Raw genomic sequence first — 18,624 nt, forward strand, 5'->3', positions numbered from 1 at the left:
CAAACTCTCTCTCTCTCTCTCTCTCTCTCTCTCTCTCTCTATATATATATATATATATATATATATATATATATATATATATATATATAGATACCGGCACTCTCATCGACCGAGCATTGGAGCTACGGAAATCCAGACAGCCAGATTGAGGAGAGGGGCTACACAGCATCGACGGAGACTACAACAAAGGATTATACTCTCTCGACATCCAGAGTGCATATGAGGATGGATTCTAGTAGTAGTAGTATTTTTGTTCTAGTCTTTTTGTACCCAGACATGGTATCAGATTCACATTTTTGTAACAGTTTGGTCTCATAGGTCATTTTGGCCTTTTGAAGACATAACATTTCATTTCATTTCATCTCTCTCTCTCTCTCTCTCTCTCTCTCTCTCTCTCTCTCTCTGGTTCAGTTCCAAGAACCTCGAACAAAGCTCTGACTTTTCGACACTTTGGTCGCTTCAGTTATGCACTACGGGGTTCAGGTTTGGGGACCGTCTGTTGACAGTGCTGGATGGAGTAATATGGAGAGACCCTTGATATCTATGATTTCTAGGCTGATTAGAGCCAAGGCCTCAGTTCCACATGACATCATACGAGCGGAGCTGGCTGCCCCACCTATGGAGGTTGAGGCACTCACCAGATCAGTATCATTTGTACACAGCTTATGGGACACCACCAGGGACAGGTATGCTAGGCTTGCTCTTGAGTCATCCAGACAGCTGGCATTACAGGGAGATACATCATGTTGGTATGCACAGATGAGCTCATGGTTTCAGAGGCATGGTTTCAGCATGGACAGGCTGCCCCCTTTCCAGTATTTTCTTGATGCACCATCTTTGGCTCTTCACGGATGGAGACTACTAGACTCATTCGGCAGGATCTTATCCAGCTTGATAGCAGGAGCACATGGATAGAGCCATCACAGGGGTTGGGTACGAAGAGGGCTTTCTATAGAGAGCATCTTCTCCAACTCACGACAGACGGATTTGTCACACGGTCCAACTACATGGACACACATCTATCTCATGGGTTACGATGTGCCATAGGCCAGATTCGCACATCTTCACACCAGCTTGGGATTGAGGCAGGTAGATTCAGAGGCATACCAGCAAACAATAGGATATGTCAGTTATGCCATGCAGAGCCAGAGACAGAGTTTCACTACATATGTCACTGCACAGTCTACTATGAGATACGGGGATACTATGAGATACGGGGACGCTTTCATTGTTTATTGAGAGATGGTTTTGACTTGTTAGATAGAGTCATGAGATATCAGGATCAGAGATGTCTCGGATTATTTCTACTTGAGATACAGAGACATAGAGACTCTCTATTGAGAGGGCAAAGACAGAGACAGCCCCAGAGACGCATCTCAGATTTCTTCAATCTGAGTACCACAGAGGCAGAGGGGACACCACCATCACAAAGCTCGGTTCCCACCCATACACACACCAGCGGTACTCTCATTGGCCGTGCTATAGAGTTGGGGAGATCGAGACGACCACGACTTTAGGAGGGGAGCCACGCAGCATCGGCGGAGATTGCGGCAGAGGATCCACAGGATTCTAGCACGACAGCCAGAGTGTCGATCAGGATAGGCTTCATGCTACTGCTATATTGTATCATGGTGACACTTATCCCCACTTTGTACCTTTGTGGCATGATACCATTGCTCAGCCTACCAGCCACCCATAGGAGTTGGTAGCACTCCTATCTCAGTTCTTAGTTTGTAGTTTTCTTTGTTTGTACCCAGACTTGGTACTAAACTCATCATTGTAATCAGTTGGTCTCATAGGTCATTTTGGCCTTTTGTAGACGTTAATATATCATTTCATTTCATTTGTGCAGAGCTCGGCCCCCACTCATTCGACCACTACCGGCACTCTCATCGACCGAGCACTGGAGCTACAGAGATCCACATGGCCACGATTGAGGAGAGGGGCTACACAGCATCGACGGAGACTACAGTAGAGAATTCGAGCCATACTCTCGACATCCAGAGTGCAGATGAGGATGGATTCTAGTAGTAGTAGTATTTTTGTTCTAGTCTTTTTGTACCCAGACATGGTATCAGATTCACAATTTTGTAACACTTTAGTCTCATAGGTCATTTTGGCCTTTTGAAGACGTTAATATAACATTTAATTTCATTTCATCTCTCTCTCTCTCTCTCTCTCTCTCTCTCGTTGTTACTCTGACTCTGATTTTGTATCAGATCCACCACATTGTAACTTTCTGGTCTCATAGGTCACTTTGGCCTTTTGAAGACGTTAATATAACATTTCAATTTCTCTCTCTCTCTCTCTCTCTCTCTCTCTCTCTCTCTCTCTCTCTCTCTCTCTCTCTCCATCCATCGATGGAGACTACAACAGGAGGATTCGAGCCATATCCTCTCGATATCCAGAGTGCAGATGAGGATGGATTCTAGTAGTAGTATCTAGTTCTTTTGTACCCAGACATGGCATTAGATTCACCATTTTGTAACAAATTGGTCTCATAGGTCATTTTGGCCTTTTGAAGACGTTAATATAACATTTCATTTCATTTCATCTCTCCCTCCCTCTCTCTCTCTCTCTCTCTCTCTCTCTCTCTCTCTCTCTCTCTCTCTCTCTCTCTCTCTCTCAAAAAACCCACACCCCCATGCCCACACCCTAGACCATGGTGAAGAAAGGCCCAGGGCGCCTGAGTCGAAGGAAAGCCTCTCTACGCTCCCGCATGCGGTGGAGCTACCATGGAGTCTCTCAAACTGTCCTCTGAGAGTATGGATCAGCTCTAGCCAACGATCTCGAATTGTCTCTGCTGGTGGTACAGGGCGAGCCTCAAAGATGCGGAAGCAACGGGCCCGCCGGATGAACCGGAGTGTCAAGCCGCATATGAGCTCCCAACACTCCTCTCTCTCACTCCATCACTCTTGAGGAGTAAGCTCTGTAGCAGGCTGGAGTGTAGGTCGACCCCCCTGCATCACTATCATCCTGTTGGTGGAGGATAGCTCAAACTGAAGTGCTGGGCCAAGAGTGGACCAAGCAGTTGCCCCCCAAGTGTACTGCCATGCTGTGGAAAGAGCTGGCATCAGTCGAAGGACACGAGGCCAAACCTGCTGTGCCGAAGGACAGTCCCAAAGACAATGACGCTGACTCTCCACAAGATGGTCACAAGTTGCGGATGCTGCCGAGAGACCGCTATGTACAAGCCGGCTCCCAACTGGTGTAGCTCAATGTGCAACTAGCCACTGGAACAAAGTGACTCGCCTCGGCTGTCTGGAGTCCCACAACCTCGCCCAAAAAGCTGACAAGAACTCAGCTATGAGACACTCCTCCTGCCAATGAGGTGTTGCAGCAGGACGAGCCTCTCTCTGTGCTGCTAGTATGTGACGTCCCAGTCGAGCAGTGTATTGAAAGAAAGGGACACCTGGATCGTCGGATGAGGAGAAAGGGTCCCTCCAAAACCACTCTCCAAGATCCCACTACACTCGTGCCAGTGGACAACTCTCCCAAGCTCACAGCCTCCAATGGCCAATCTCAAGAGCTGCTGGGTTAGGATCTATGACACAAGTCCTCCAACAGATGCCCACAACTCAGATCCTCTGAAAACAACACTCTGCCACCTGTGGGGCTTGGGGGAATCCATCTGAAACCCTCACCTCGTAGCCAATTAGGCATTGGAGCACTACCAACCGACTGTCTTTCTCTAGTTGATCACTACGCCTGATGCACAACAAAAGGTCTCAAGAGCCTGCTCACACCTGTGAAGGTTGGCCTCCTGGCCATCCAAGTACAAGGCTGAGTCGTCTGCAAACTCAGCATCCAGTAGCTCATCTCCCCGAATAGGGAGTGCTAAGCCACGTAGACCAACTTGCTGTGAAACCAAAAACCTGCTCATCGCCTCAGCATAGAATAGAAAGAGGAAGGGGGCAAGAGGGCAGCCCTGTCTGACCGAACGTGTGAGCATGAAACGATCACCTCTACCACCTGACAAAAGTACCTAACTGTGTGTCCGTCTGTAAAGAGCTGACACACCTCTGATCCAAGCATCTGAGAAGCCCATCCTGCGTAGAGTGCCCTCCAAAAAGTCCCAGTCAACTCTATCGTAGGCCTTCTCAAAATCGAGAAGAAGTATCACCAGATCCTCACCACAAAGGCGCGCAAGGGCAGATACCTCCCAAAAAGTAAAGATGTTGTCAAGGATACTACGCTCCTTGACAAAACCTCTCTCGCCCATGTATAATGCTCTCTGGAAGTGACTGAACCCTCACACTCAGAGCCTTGGAAAGACTTTTGTAGGCTGAGTTGAGGATGGTGATGGGCCGCCACTGTCGAATCTCATCCAAGGAGCCACCCTCCTTGGGAATGAGGTAAATCAGGCCCTCACTCATGCTATCAGGCATCTCTCCTGTGTGTAGGATGTACTGAAAAGCACTACAGAAATCAGGGTCAAGCAAGTTCCAGTACTCCAAGAAAAAGTTGGGAGTAAAACCATCCTCACCTGGACAACTACCACGAGGAAGTGCTCTAAAGGCTGCGTGGAGCTCCTCTAACTGAAGAGGCAGCTCAAGCCTCTGGTGCATCTCCTCAGTCACAAGCCAAGGCATCTGTGCCCACACCTGCTTTCTGCATGCATCTTGACGCTCTGACTGAGGCTCTGCTGACAGCAGGTCACGGTAAAAGTCAGTAGCAACTGCACGCATGTCCTCTGGCTCTGAAGCAACTGACCCGTCAGGCCTCTTCAATTGTCTGACCCTCGCATGTGTATGTCAAGGCCCCATTGTCTCAAAGAAAGCCCCTGTCACTCTGTCACCCACCTGGGTCCACTGCGATGCCTGTTGATGAAAAGCAAACTCATGGCACCTCTCCTCTCTGTTGGCAAGCTCCTGGCGAGCCTGCTGCAATTGCTCCTCCAACCAGGAACTGTCTGGATGCTGCTCCTGCATCCTCTGCAAGCAACTCCTCGTCGGAGACGCCGCTCCTCCTCTCTTGCTGCAGCCAGGCGGGCCGTAGAGTCTAGACTCCTGGAGAAATAGCCGACTAAACCGAGCAAGTCCAGAGGCCACTCTATTAGCAGGAGAGTCCTACATGTCTAAGCCCTCTGTCCAAAGAGCCACCACTCGCTCTCTGAGCGCAGAGTCCATCAAGACCCTCTCAGGGATGCTTAGCATCGTGCTCCCCCTCCTTTGTCTATCTGTCACTGTGAGGATCATTGGTGCATGGTCCGAAAAAGAAGTCCCAAACTGTCCCACCCAAGCCACAGAAGTGGTCACTAGTGTAGAAGCCATCTATCCGAGATAGATTCACTCCTCCCACTCTGCGGTTTGAACGAGAGAAGGCCTGTCTGGGGGCCTCACAAAGCTAGAATGTTGCAACACATCTAAAACCCGCAGTCATACATAACCTCTCCCAAGCTGCCAAATCAACTCCATGCATTGTAGTGTGGCTACCTCCAATCCTGTCAGAGGGGTCCTCCAACATGTTGAAGTCACCACCAATGCACCATTGCTCTGCCTGCGGCAGAGACTTTACAACGTGAGACAGAACTCTGCTCGTGCACTCGCCACATTGGGCGCATAGATGTTCAGGAAACCCAAGAGGCACCCTTGAACCTGCATAGCGATCCACTGAGCCCTGTCAGGCACAATAATCCCTCTGTCCACAATGGCATGCTACCAAGAGTCCGCAATAGTCATGCATACCCCTCCCTGGATGCCACCAGATCCAAATGCACCTGACCAAAAAGTCTCATATCGTCCACGCAAAAGCTGACCACAACGTTTAATGCAGCTCTCCCACAGATGATGCTCCTGTAGCATAAGAAGGTCAATCTCTCCTCCCACAAGGCATCGTTGAAGCTCCTGATGCAGCCGGCCCCTCTGACGCTTAAACTGGGGCCCACCTGTCCCTCTATGGTGAAGCAGAATCCTGCATCTGTGTCTGCTGCTGCAAGGGCGAACGAAGGGGAGTTGAAGGCGATGAAACGAGCGACAAGAGTCGAAGCCGCTGTGAACCAGTTCTGACAGAGACAGAGACGCGAGGCGGGGGGGTGGCACAAGCAGGAGGAACAGGGGGGAGGGAGCGAGATGACGGACAGGGGCAGCGGGATAGGGAGGGAGGGGGGCAGCGCGGACAGGGCAGGAGGGGGCAGCGAGGGACAGGGTGAGAGGGGCAGCGGGACAGGGTGGGAGGGGGCAGCACGGCGGGCAGGGGGCAAACTTGGCATAATCTCTCCTTTGGGGTTATACCTCTGTATGAGCCAGTCTCTATCTCCAACTGGTGAGATGGGGTGCATAACTTACTAATAACACATCTACTGTCATGAGATAGGGAAAAACGCACGCTCGCTGCTGCTGCTGCTGCTCCCTCGCTCGCCTGCTCTGCCCGTCATCCCCAGCCCAGCCCAGCCCTCCCCCCCCTCACAGCGCTCCCCCCTCGCCTTGCTGCCCCCCGCTGCCCTCCTCATCTCGCCTCGCCTCGCTGCCGCCTCCCCCGCTGTCCCGCTGAGCCACAGATAGAGGAGCATTACCTCTTCCACTGCACAACATAATACAAGATCCGCAGGCATTCTAAATGCTTATTCAGAGAGGGTTTTGGCCCCTTATCCTGCATCATGGACTACTATGATCAGAGGTACCTAAGTCCCTTCTTGCTGGAGATCCATAGAATTAGAGAGACTACCCTCAGGAGCAGAGGACAATTGATCCTCTTGACTACTCTTATATCCATGAGACTGTATAAATGTATCAAATTTGTGATACTATTGCATGGATCCTTGCTTCAAGCCTTATAATGCTTTTCTGAGTTTACACACAAGCTCTACTTTGCTTGGCTTAACAAGCTCTTTACATTGTTGCATGTGAACATCCTCTTGGAGATCTTACCTTTGTACCATTTGAAAGAAAGTTATTGCAAACTCTAGCTAATTTTTGTAAGTGCAAATTTCAAGGCCTCCAACAAGCCAAAGACTAGAGTACTAAGAGAGTATTTAATGACTAGAACCCTACTTGCAACAAGTGAAAGTTGATGGCCTACCAATCAATTAACTTCTAAACTTTCATCTAAACTTCTAAAAAGCTCATTCCAATCTTTGCTTTAAAGTTACATTGAATTCCATGGGTATTCAAGTAGGTGAAAAAGATTTAAATTTGAAATCTCTTGATGGCATTACTCAATGATCTTTTGTGAAAGAGGGTCATGTGTTGCTTTGAGATCAATTTTTAGGTGGTAATCGCTGAGCTAGAGGCCAAGCAAAGGGTGTTTAAATTTCATTGACACAAGTTGGGTCATCGAACAACACTTAATGTCATTCGTGACCTAAGAGAAAATAATTGATAGGTGTTCCTTGGAGTTGTAACCCTCCAAATGAGTCCCACACAGCTCTAAAAATTCACCCGTGAATGCCAATTTGGCTAGGGCACTCCTAAACAAAGTAAGAAAGAAAGAAAGAAAGAAAGAAAGATTTTTAACGTCTATGTCAGGCCGAAATCGGCCTATGAGACAAATCAAATGTACATGGTGTGTATGTCATCCGTCTATCGGAAAGACAAATGAAACAAAAACTGATACAAAACTGAACTGAGTGTAGGTAGTGGGGTATCTGAGGAGGGATGGAGCTCTATCTCTAGGGGTATATGCATGTCTATATGCTCAAGGTAGTACAATCATGAGAATGCATCAAGCTATCTAGCTCCATCCTGTACTAATGGGGGGATGTAAGATGTGGTACATGGGCGGGTCTGGTGCCAAGGCTGCCCGGATGAAAGCTGTCGGGTCGGCCCTCATCCGGGCCACTCGCTCCTCAGTGGCACGGCGCTCCCGGGCTCGGATCTCCTCGATCTGTCGGTGGTGGGAGCTCGCGCCCCTGTAGCCTGTGACTCGTGGTCGTCGTCTAGCTCGGCTCACCTCCGCCTGTGGGAGTGTCACTCCCCTCTGAGTGTCTGGTGGGGGAGGGGCGGTAATCCTCTGAAAGAAGTCTATGAGCTGCGACTGTCTCCTCTCTGTCTGTGTAGCTGTGTGTGGCTGTAGTAGTGTGTCCCGATGGCTCTGTATCTCTAGTAAGAACCGTCCGAGCTGTCTCTGATCTCGAGAGTCCATGATCTCTCGGAGAGTGGGCTGTCCTCTGAATAGGGCCTCATACCTGCCTCTGATCTCAGTGTATGCTCTGCATCTACATACAAAGTGCTCCTCACTCTCCACCTCCTCTGTGCAGGCTCTGCAGACGCGCTCCTCCCTGGGAACACCAGTATGTCTCCCGATCTCAATCTCTAACCTGTGTGAAGCCACTCTCAGCTGACCAATCGCCACCCGTGAGCTATGTGGCATATATGTGTCCATGTAGCGTGGTCTCTGTATGAACCCCCCGGACAATATGGTGAGAAACTGGTCTCTGTAATCTGACATCCTCGTCCCCAAGCCAGGTGACTCCCAGACTCTCCTAGTGTATAGCTGCCTCAGATCCTGTCTCAGTACCAAGTTCCTCTCACTGCGAGAGAGGTGAACATATGGTGAGTGGGGGTCGTACTGGACTGGTGGTAGGCTCTCCATGTCAAGACCGTGTCCCTCAAACCATGCTCTGACCTGTGAGTACCATGCTCTCTCATGCCCACTCTCTGATAGCTGTATAGCTGCCTCAAATGCTCTACGAGTAAGTCTGTCAGGAGGTAGCTCTCTCATCCTCTGGATGAAGCAGACTGTCTGGAATAGTGCCTCTACCACCATGGGTGGTGTGGCGAGCTCGGCTCTAATAATGTCATGTGGCACTGTCTTCTTGCTGCGGAGCAAGCGTGAGATCATACATACCTGTGGCCTCTCAAGCTATGTCCACTGGTCAGCTGTCAATCCTGGTGCCCATACTGCCGCCGAGTACATCAAGGCCGGGGTGACTAAGGTGTCGAAAAGCCACCCCTTCGTGCGGGGTTCCTGAAAGTGTGCCTGGTGGCATCTCCGCTCTAGCATGGCCAGAGCTGCATATCCTTGGGTGAGCTTGTCAGCAGCAGCCTGCCTCATAGTGAAGGGTCCTGGTAGGCTGGCGAATGTGATGCCAAGGTAGACATAGGAGGTGACTACATCAACCTTTCCTCCTGCTGCTGTGAAGGTGGCAGCGCTCCTCACTGCACTGGATGTGTGAAAGATCATAACCTTGGTTTTGCCAAGGTTCACAGTCAACCCCCTGTGTGTGCTGAATTCGTCCAAGGCCTCAAGATGGCGTTGCAAGCCCTCGGATGACTCTGAAATCAACACAATATCATCAGCATATAACATGATGTGGACCGGAGTACCTGCCAAGTCGCTCCCCTCTCCCCCTGCTCGCAGTATGTAGTCGGAGATCTCGTCGATGTAGAGCCCAAAGAGTGTCGGGGAGAGTGGGCATCCTTGCTTAACACCAATGGTGCTAGCAATGGTCTCTGAAAAACCGCCTGGGCAACGAACTCGACCCGTCACCTTCTCGTAGAGAGCATATATGGCCCAAATCATCTCTGTTGGTACCCCAATGCTGTGAAGGCGCTAGAAGAGTCTCTCGCGTGGGACTGTGTCAAAGGCCTTGCGGAAATCCACAAAGCAGCAGTAAAGCCTCTTCTTCCGCGCCTTTGTCCCATCAATGAGGCAGCGCAGAACGAAGATGTGATCAGTGGTGGAGAAAGCTCGTCTGAAACCTGCCTGGCCTGGAGCTCGTAAACCCTCGATCTCTGCGTAGCAGCTGAGCTGTGCCTCAAGTACTGCTCCATATAGCTTGGCCATCGTGTGGCCAATCATGATAGTCCTGTAGTTCCCTGGATCCAGGGTGTCGCCAGATTTGTGGATAGGCACTATGGTGTGCTGTGTCCACTCCTCTGGGAAGCCCTCCCCTATAGCCCGGTTGAAGACATGTGCAATCAACGGGGCTATAGTGGAGGCCGCATAAATGATGTGCTCACTCTGTAATCCAGTATGGTCAACTGATCGTCTGTGCTGCATGCGGCGTATGGCCCTCTCTACCATCTGTGCTGTAAAGAAGGAGGAGCACGTGGGGCGTGGCTCGTGTGGCTGTGGGATAGGAGGCTGTCCTGGCACCTCGTAAAGTCGCTCTGCATAATCATGCCATATCTGTGGATCCTCAATAGCTGTAGTCGGACGTGGCTCGCGCAGGGTGCACCATGCTGTCGTGCTATCCATGCTCATGAATAGGCGGTATAGCTCAAGCTCCTGTGCCTCTTCGAATGCTCGCCGCTTTTGGCGTGTCAGCGTCTTCATATGCCGTCTGGCCTCTCTCTCTGTGATCTCTCCTAAGGCTCGCTGTGCGTGGAGGCGTCGGTATAGCTCTCTGCACTCATCATCATACCAGCGGTTCTGAGGCATAGTCCCGGGGGGGGGAGTGCGTCCTGTGTGAGTGGTGTGTGGAAAGGAGCTAATAGCTGAAGTGTGGAGAACGGAAGAGATATGTGATGTGAGAACTGAGAGTGGTGTGGATGGGTGGAGGAGGCATAGGCCATGCTCGACCTCGGCCGAGTAAAGAGAGGCTAGCTCGTGTGTGAAATGGATGGTGGTGTGTGGAGTGTGTGCTGTGGAGCTGTGTGGGATGGTATCTCCGGTGATGGAGAAAGAGAGGTATGTGTGGTCGGCTCCGATGGGTATGGGTGGAATGGTGAAGGATGTGATAAGGTGTGTAGCCTCCCTGGGTCCCAGAATATAGTCGACTGTACTCCCCCCTCCCTCTGCAACTCCATGTGGCATACAAGTCAGGTCCCCTGAGGTGGGCCACTGGACCATCCCGTTATAAATAACGAGACGGTGCTGGGAGCCAAGTCGAAGTAGATGTCGTCCGTAGGCTGTGACTGGAGCTCTGTCTGCTGTATCTCTCATAGTAGCCTCCTCATCTAGAGTGTGTAGTGCCTCTGGGTCCTCGTGGTCATATGCCTCACACTGCTCACTGCGCGTACGAGCATTGAAGTCTCCCATAAGGAAGACTTCACCCAGTGTGGAGTACTCCATAATCTCCTCCGTGAGGCATGCGTACGGTGACTCCTGCTCAATAGGGGCGAATCTGGAGCCTGTGGGAGCAAAGTAGCAAAGGGCAATGTAGACGATCCTGTCTCGTGAGAGCTCGAGGCGAATCCACATGTAGCAGGCCTGTGGGTCCCGGGCAACAATCTGTAGTCTACTGTGAAGCCCCTGTCTAAAGAGTATGGCCACTCCTCCTGAGCCACGAGTGGTGTGCTGGCGCATACACCCCCGATGTAGAGACTCCCACTGGAATCCATGTATCCGTGGTAGCCCTCTCTCTGGGCTCTCGTGTGTCTCTGTAAGTAGAATGATGTCTCGACCTCTCATCACCTCCTCGAGTCTCTCTGGGTGTGTCCATAGGTCTCCATTGCAATTCCAAACCGTGACATGAATCTCCTCGTGTGTCCCATAGGCCGCGAGTCCCTATGCGATGGTCTTGCCATCAATGATAACCCTACCATCTCGATATACTGCCTTCTTCCCTTCTTTGCGGGCTTGGTGGACTCTAGGCATGCACGCGCGACGGTGATCTTGTTGCATCTTTGTGAGGTCATCATCAAGATAAATCGGGGGGCCTTCTAGCCCTCTCAAGATGACCCTCTTTCGGAGGAAAGAAGTTCGAGACTCCTCGGAGGCGAATTGGAGGATGAGAGCTCTCTTCTTTGGATCTTTGCCGGCTCTCCAAACTTTGGAGAAAGGGATCTCTTCTTCCTTGTATCCCACTTTCTTGCATAAAGCTTTCCCATCGCTCTCGGGTGTAGACCCTTCTTCTTCTTTGATGCCGGTCACTCGCACATTGAGACGGCGAGCTTGTCGCATCTTCTCCTCCTCGATGGTTGTGTGTACGATGAGTACCTCATCTTTTTGGGCTTCCTCTCTTGCAACCTTCTTGATGTTCTTTTTGACCACTTCGACCCATCCTTCTTTGGTGGCCTCTAATTTGTCCTCAATGCTTGCGGTGAGGGCTTTGGTGATCTCCTCCTTGAGGGCTTCCTTAGCCTCCTCTTTAATCTCTCCTTCTTCGGGGGTGAGGGATGTGATGGAAGCATGAAGGAGATCGATTTGTGCCTTCATCTCTTCTTGCTCTTTCCTCCATCTCTCCCTCTCCTTCCCGTTCTCCCGTTCCCTTCTCTCCTTCTCCTCTTTGAGATTTTGGATTTCCGCTCTCATGTCCTCCTTCTCTTCGTTCCATAGCTTGATGAGGGTGGCTTTCTCCTCCTCCCATATCTCTCTCTCCATCCGCCATTCTTTCATGTCCTTCTCCAATTGTGCAAGCCTCTTGTTCGTGAGCATGAACGTTGTCTTCATTGTCGATGCCGGCGTCTTGATGATGGGGGAAGACATGGCTGTCTTCGTAACTACCCTCTCTTCATATTGTGAAGAAGAGGGGAGAAGGGGAAGAGAGGGAGTACTTGTGTGTATGCGTGTATGTGTGTAGTGTGTGTGTGGGTATGTATCCGTGTGTGAGAGATTGGGGGCAGCGGGCCTGGTGCACTTGGTAATGCTGCCACAGTGAGGCAGCGGCAAGTGCTACAGCCTTGGCAGCGTGCAGTCGCAACAGGTCAGCTACAACAGGTTCAGCAGCAGCAGCAGTGGCGTGCGCAGGGGGTGAAACAGCAGCAGCAGTGGCGCGCACAAGGGGCAGCAGCAGTGGCGCGCAGAGAGAGAGAGAGAGAGAGAGAGAGAGAGAGAGAGAGAGAGAGAGAGAGAGATTCTAATGTTCTAGCCAAAGCTCGTTAATTAGAATGTCTTCCTTGGGGCCTGTCTTATGCAAGACATTAATGATACCAATGTTTATATTAACAGACAGTAACGGGCCGGCAATGTCAAGCTGCCCAACTCATGACCTTAACTAACTATTTTCTTATCACCTAATGAAAAGGTATAAGGACCTGCATATCTTAGGCTTGCTGCAGGAGCTCCACCCACACTAAGTGTATTCTCTTCTCTGTCCCTCTCGCTCTCCATGCACGCGTACCAGAGCTAGAGCCCAGAGGTTTCTGGCTTGGGTGTGGAGAGCTTACCAAAGCTCGACTTCGCAAATACGAGAACTTGGAGTTGTGAAGCTCGATTGAGAGAGAAACTAATGTATTTGTCATGTGTTTATGAAGTTATTGATGACTTCAACCTCTAAGCCTGCAGGAGCACCACGTTTTAGTGTCTAATAGGAGAATTTTTTGTAAAGATCCTTTCAGAAAACTAACCATCAAAGCTATCGAAAACAAAGTTCTCCATATTTTCGTATCTTGCATGCATCTACAAATTCTACACCTGCAGGGAGAGATTACATAGAATACAAAGGCAGATCGCTACTTTTTTACAAAGGGACTACTCAGGATGGTCCACCACAGGTTACGACGATCTTCACATCGTAGACGAGGTCTACAGCGGAGGCTATGGAGCATTGTTGAGCGACATCGACCTCGCCCCCCTACAGAGCTGACTATCGAGGACATTGAGGCCATACTGCAGAGACTTATGAGAGAATTCATGGGATAATCACCATTGCATACCTTCTCTATTGTACACCTCATTAGCCCTCGTGATTGTGCCCGTCCCCATATGTTTTGAGGTCATGTATTATGTTGTGAGGATGATGAGGATGTAGGGTAGGCTTACATACCTACCCACTCTAGGTACCCTCATTTATTTGTATTTTTATGTTCCCCATACATTGTACTTGAGTCACACATGGATGTAACCTTTTGGTCTCATAGGTCATATAGGCCTTTTGAAGACGTAAATATAACAGTTCATTTCTCTCTTCTACAAGAGAAAACCTTCTCATTAAATAAACATCTCTAGGGCACATCCACAAGATACGTGACAATCCAATCACCATAGAGGTGTGATCCCCGAAATGTCCATAAATATACAATGAATGACAAAGACCATTTCTTGGTTTTCAAAAGTGTCTCAGATCTCCTAAAATATACGTTCTTCTGTGATCCAAGAGGGGGAAAACTCTCCTCTTATTGTGTCATGAGCATAGCTAGAGGAATACCATCTGTGTCAGAGCTACATGAGGGGTACATAATATCCCTCTTGAACTGGAAATTCAGGCATTGAACACCTAAAGGAGGACATAAATGGCGATTAAAATTCAAAAAAACATCTAGCTTAACAAAGCAAAAAGGACAAATACAGGAGATCAACTGCTATCCCAAACCCACCAATTGCATGGATGAAGTGCTTGGATTGCTCTGTTGGTTATCAATGCAGAGTGTACAGTTCCAACCACACAAAAGGCTGTTTAAGGGGCTGCTCAACTAATAATGCACAGAAGAAATGCTGCCAATGATTTGAGAAAAAAGAAAAAGAGAGAGTCAACCATGCTCACTCTAAACATTCTTGACAAAACGCCAGAAAACCGAGGGAGGAAGTCCACGTCCATAAATTTACCCTTTATAAGCAATATTAACTACTAAGAGCGAGAAGATGCACTTGGGAAACTAGAAATTTTAGTAGTCTAAACGCCTGCTGGAGACCTTAAACAGTGTATGCACGCTTCAGAAAAATATCTGACTTAATGGTGCAAAAAGGAGCGTGAAGATGCACTTAAGGAACTAGAAATTTAAGCAGTTTAAACGACTGTTTGAGACCTTAACAGTGTATGCTGACAATTAAGCTTCAGTAAAAGACCTGACTGAATGGTGCAAAAAGGATAAGAATAAGAGACCAAATACTACCTTGAACCCACCAGCTGTACCCATATTGATAATCAAATCTGGATGAAGTGCTTGTACAGCCGCATATGTTATCAGTGCAGATGGTACAGTTCCAACGTTATCCACACCTTCAAGCACCAGAAATGTGGATGATTTAAAGAATTTGGCTTGTACAAGAACCTTTTAAGAGCCGATGAGATTTCTCACTTACCAAAAACCATGCATTTCCCTGGTACAACAACGCTAACATCGAGACCCTCATGTCTTCCATGATACCTAATCCAAGGTAATCCTGCAGGAAACCTGCAATCCCCACTCTCTTCTTTTGTTAAGAGAAAACATAGCTTGATATACATTCATATTACTTTAGAGGAACTTACATGATGTCAGGAGAAAAAAACGTACTAATTCTACATAAAATATTACTTTAGAAACACCCAAAGGAACTTACATGATGTCAGGAGAAAAAAACGTACTAATTCTACATAAAATATAAAACTAACGGGAAAGAAAAAGAAGTGATACAACCAGAAGAACTATGGCAATCCTCTCGCTTATTGTATTTCCAGCGTGCTGGAAATGCAGGAAATGTATGTTAAACTTGAGGCTTTCACCAACCTTGAGGTCAACCGTCAAGATGCAGTTAGCTTTGGGAACACGGAACACGTGGAGATGCACTCTTGAAACCACAGCCCCATAGAAACATGGAACATTTCACATCTTACTTCAGTCTTGAAACTACTATGTATTTCAATTATCAATAATGCCTGCATCAGCATCACCAGCTTGAATTTTTCTAGCCAATTTTGGCAAAGCATGATCTATTTTTCATACAAATATGAAAACAAATTTTCATGCAGGTATGGTTCATCTAACTATACTCGATGGTTCATCTAACTGTACGAGTATAGTTAGATGAACCATACTCGTATAATTCCAATTATGTACGCAGCAGCTACTTGGGCACTTGGACTCACAGCTTCATGGTGGACAAAGATCAAGTGGCCAATAATTACGATGCTCTCACGTATCTTTTACAGTAAACCCTCAACATATCAGAGCAAAGGTGGTTGCACCACCCATGGTAGTGGAGGCCCCTTTCCACACAGTATGTTTCATTCAAAGGATGAGAGCGTACCACAGGATACATTCTCATACATAGCTAATGAGGGTTCCAGACAAGTTGTTTTGTACAAGGCTGATCCATCATGTATTCCTTTTAGTGAGACCAGACTTTTTAACATTGATGAATAGAGCTCTGCCATAATGGTTTGCCGAAGTTGGCACAGATGAAGAAAGCCTCACCCACCTATAACCATATCCACGATAAAATATATGCTGTCCATAACTTAATTGGCATCAATCCCCATTGCCAAAATCAAAGCAATGACTCACCTTAACTACCTCTTTCACCACTATAAGAACAGGTAATGGAATGCCTCACATGCTCTTCTGTATGTGTGCTTGTTGAAAGGGAAGATCCTAGCAGATAGACAGTTTTGTATCTGAAAAACTCAATCAAGCTGCGCAAAAGGAGATGGACTAGCATCTCCAACACCCCCTTGAGATTTCAATATTTCAAAGATGCCACAGCCCCATTTGGTGTGAGATTTTTGTTTGTGACGGATTACAATTGTAATCTTTAACGGATTACAATTGTCTCTGCAATATGGCAACCTCAAACCGCGCTTTGATTTTAATGTAGCCACAAGCATTTCGAGAAAACATAAAACCACAATAGGTGGTTACATTTGAAAGAATCTTACCCCAATGAACCATGATGAGCTTAACAACTTCTTTAACCTCGTATTTGTGTGCAAAATGTATGTCTGTGTGCTTGCATGTAAGCTAATAATAGTTTGAAAGACAATGTTGAAGTCAAAGTACAAACAGACAGAAAGAACAAGCAACAAAACACCAACAAATTCTAGTCAACTTATTCCAGATAAAGCAAGCTTACAAGGAGCCATCATCTTGATCAAGCTTTAAATGTTCAACCAAGGGAAGTGCTTCTGCTTGCATTGCTGAAAAGAAACAATTCCATGTCAGACTCTCTCTCTCTCTCTCTCTCTCTCTCTCTCTCTCTCTCTCTAGCCCCGTTGATTGCACATGTATTCAACCGGGCTATAGGGGAGGGCTTCTGAGAGAAGCGGGCTCAGCACACCATTGTGCCAATCCACAAATCTAGAACACCTTGGACCCAATAAACTACAAGACTATCATGATTGGCCATACAATGGCCAAACTGTATGGGGCAGTACTTGAGGCTGAGTTTAGTTCATATGGAGAAACTAAGGGTGTCACAAACGGGAGCGCACACGAATAATCAACAAGATGAAAATAAATAATCTTTCAACTAAACAGAGTTGAGGGAGAAGTTCGACATAATATTTGGGCCCAGAAGATGGGTTGGTCCCCCCCTTAAAAAGAATCCTTTATTCGGGAGAATCTTTTTTCCAAGCACAAGAACCGGAGAAAACCCCTCCGTTCTATTTCTCTGACTCGATGGTCGTTCCTTCCCGTAAGGGAAATCCGAGAGACGAGCTCTCAATCCTTTTTCCGTTTGAACTCGGAGTCGAGACTCCGCAGACAATTTCCGAATTCCGTTCCCGGAATTCCAAAGCGTAGACCGAAGCCTTCCCGCTTCGCCTTTGCGATGAAGTACCAGCAAACACACACACAAACACAGGACAACAATTTGTATGGCGAATCCACAATAGATACATATAGCTCTTGTGCGGGGAAAGTGACTTCCGTGCTTCGTAGTCTCGCGATCTCTTGCGTCTTCTGGCGGCAATGAAACCGGCCCGTGGGGCGGTAGGCGTTGGCTTGCACCCGAAATTCTTTACTTTAGACACACACAGAGAGAGTGTGCAAAGGAAACCTGCTACGGGAATTGCCACTTGAATACACACACAGCTTAGAAGCTAGAATGCCCCGAGTAGATGCCGACAACCTGTAGCCCCCAAAATTGGCGCCCCTTTCAGTATTTCTTTATTCTTTAACAGAGGGAATAAAACCTGTGATCTCCTACAACCTGCCCCGCACAATCTAGGCTAGGAAACACCTGTTCTGGCTCGATTTTGGTAGCATAACTGTACTTGGACGCTTCACAGTCAGTATCCCCACGCAGTAGGTGACTTTCCCTACGCATACGGACACTTTGCAAAACCTGGCGAGAATCTGCAGCACGGTGAATTCTCTGTTTTTTGCACCGAAAATGTGCCAATTCACCTGTATAGCGGTCCCCTCACGTCCCCGAACCTCCTGGAGGAATTAGGGTCCGTTTAGGGCCGAAACCCTAAACCTGCAAAAATACACAGCAGGCTGTAATTCCCTGTTTTGGGCTCCGTTTTGCGTGCCGGTCGCATCTATAGCAAGACCTCGAGCTCCCGCACCTGTAGGGCTACTTGCCCTTTGAATCGAACGAGATTTCTGACGTCAAACCTCTCCGAATTCACCTGTACCTGGGGTGGATTAGCCGCTAGCTAATCCAGTACCTGTGCAAGAGGCTCTTGCCTCGGCAATCGCGCATGAACCCGCATAACTGTACATTGGTCAAATGAAAAGCCCACTAGTGGGGCATAACATACTGCTCGTAGGGGAGAGAGAGGGCAGTGCGTAGCGTGCAAGGCATCACTCCTGGCACCGCATTGTACATAAGAGGGAAAGGAAGCACTCCATAGCTCTTAACCTGTGACAGAATGCAAAAGAGGCCTCCTCCCAGGTTAAAAATCAGCGCCCATTTTTCTACATGAGGCAAGTTCATGAAAAACTGCCTCTTGGCGCATTTACAAGCATTTTCCCGTTTCGGGTTCGCCGCTTAAAAATATCCCAACTGATCACCCAGTTGACTTCGGGCAGAGTTGTAAAATGTTCTCCTCGTCATACCGGAGGTAATGACGCGAACACATTTCGTGGCCCAAAATAGCAGTTCCCTAAATTTTAGGAGATGATTCCGTTGGGCTCCCTGTGGTCATCTGACCAT

General features: G+C 48.3%; 1 protein-coding gene across 1 annotated transcript in view; it reads right to left on the reverse strand.

The window, feature by feature from the left end:
• Nucleotides 1–18,624, reverse strand: part of LOC147433915 (5'-methylthioadenosine nucleosidase-like) — a 67,598-nt gene that overhangs the window by 6,043 nt on the left and 42,931 nt on the right. The window contains exons 2-4 of the mRNA XM_086490538.1: nucleotides 16,597–16,660; nucleotides 14,848–14,939; nucleotides 14,658–14,764 (exon numbers count right to left, since the gene is read on the reverse strand). Coding sequence (XP_086346664.1) covers nucleotides 14,658–14,764; nucleotides 14,848–14,939; nucleotides 16,597–16,660 — 263 coding nt within the window. The remainder of the gene's footprint in view (nucleotides 1–14,657; nucleotides 14,765–14,847; nucleotides 14,940–16,596; nucleotides 16,661–18,624) is intronic.

The sequence above is a fragment of the Adiantum capillus-veneris genome, chromosome 19 (assembly GCF_014529385.1).
Source record: "Adiantum capillus-veneris isolate H3 chromosome 19, ASM1452938v2, whole genome shotgun sequence".
Lineage (NCBI taxonomy): Eukaryota > Viridiplantae > Streptophyta > Polypodiopsida > Polypodiales > Pteridaceae > Adiantum > Adiantum capillus-veneris.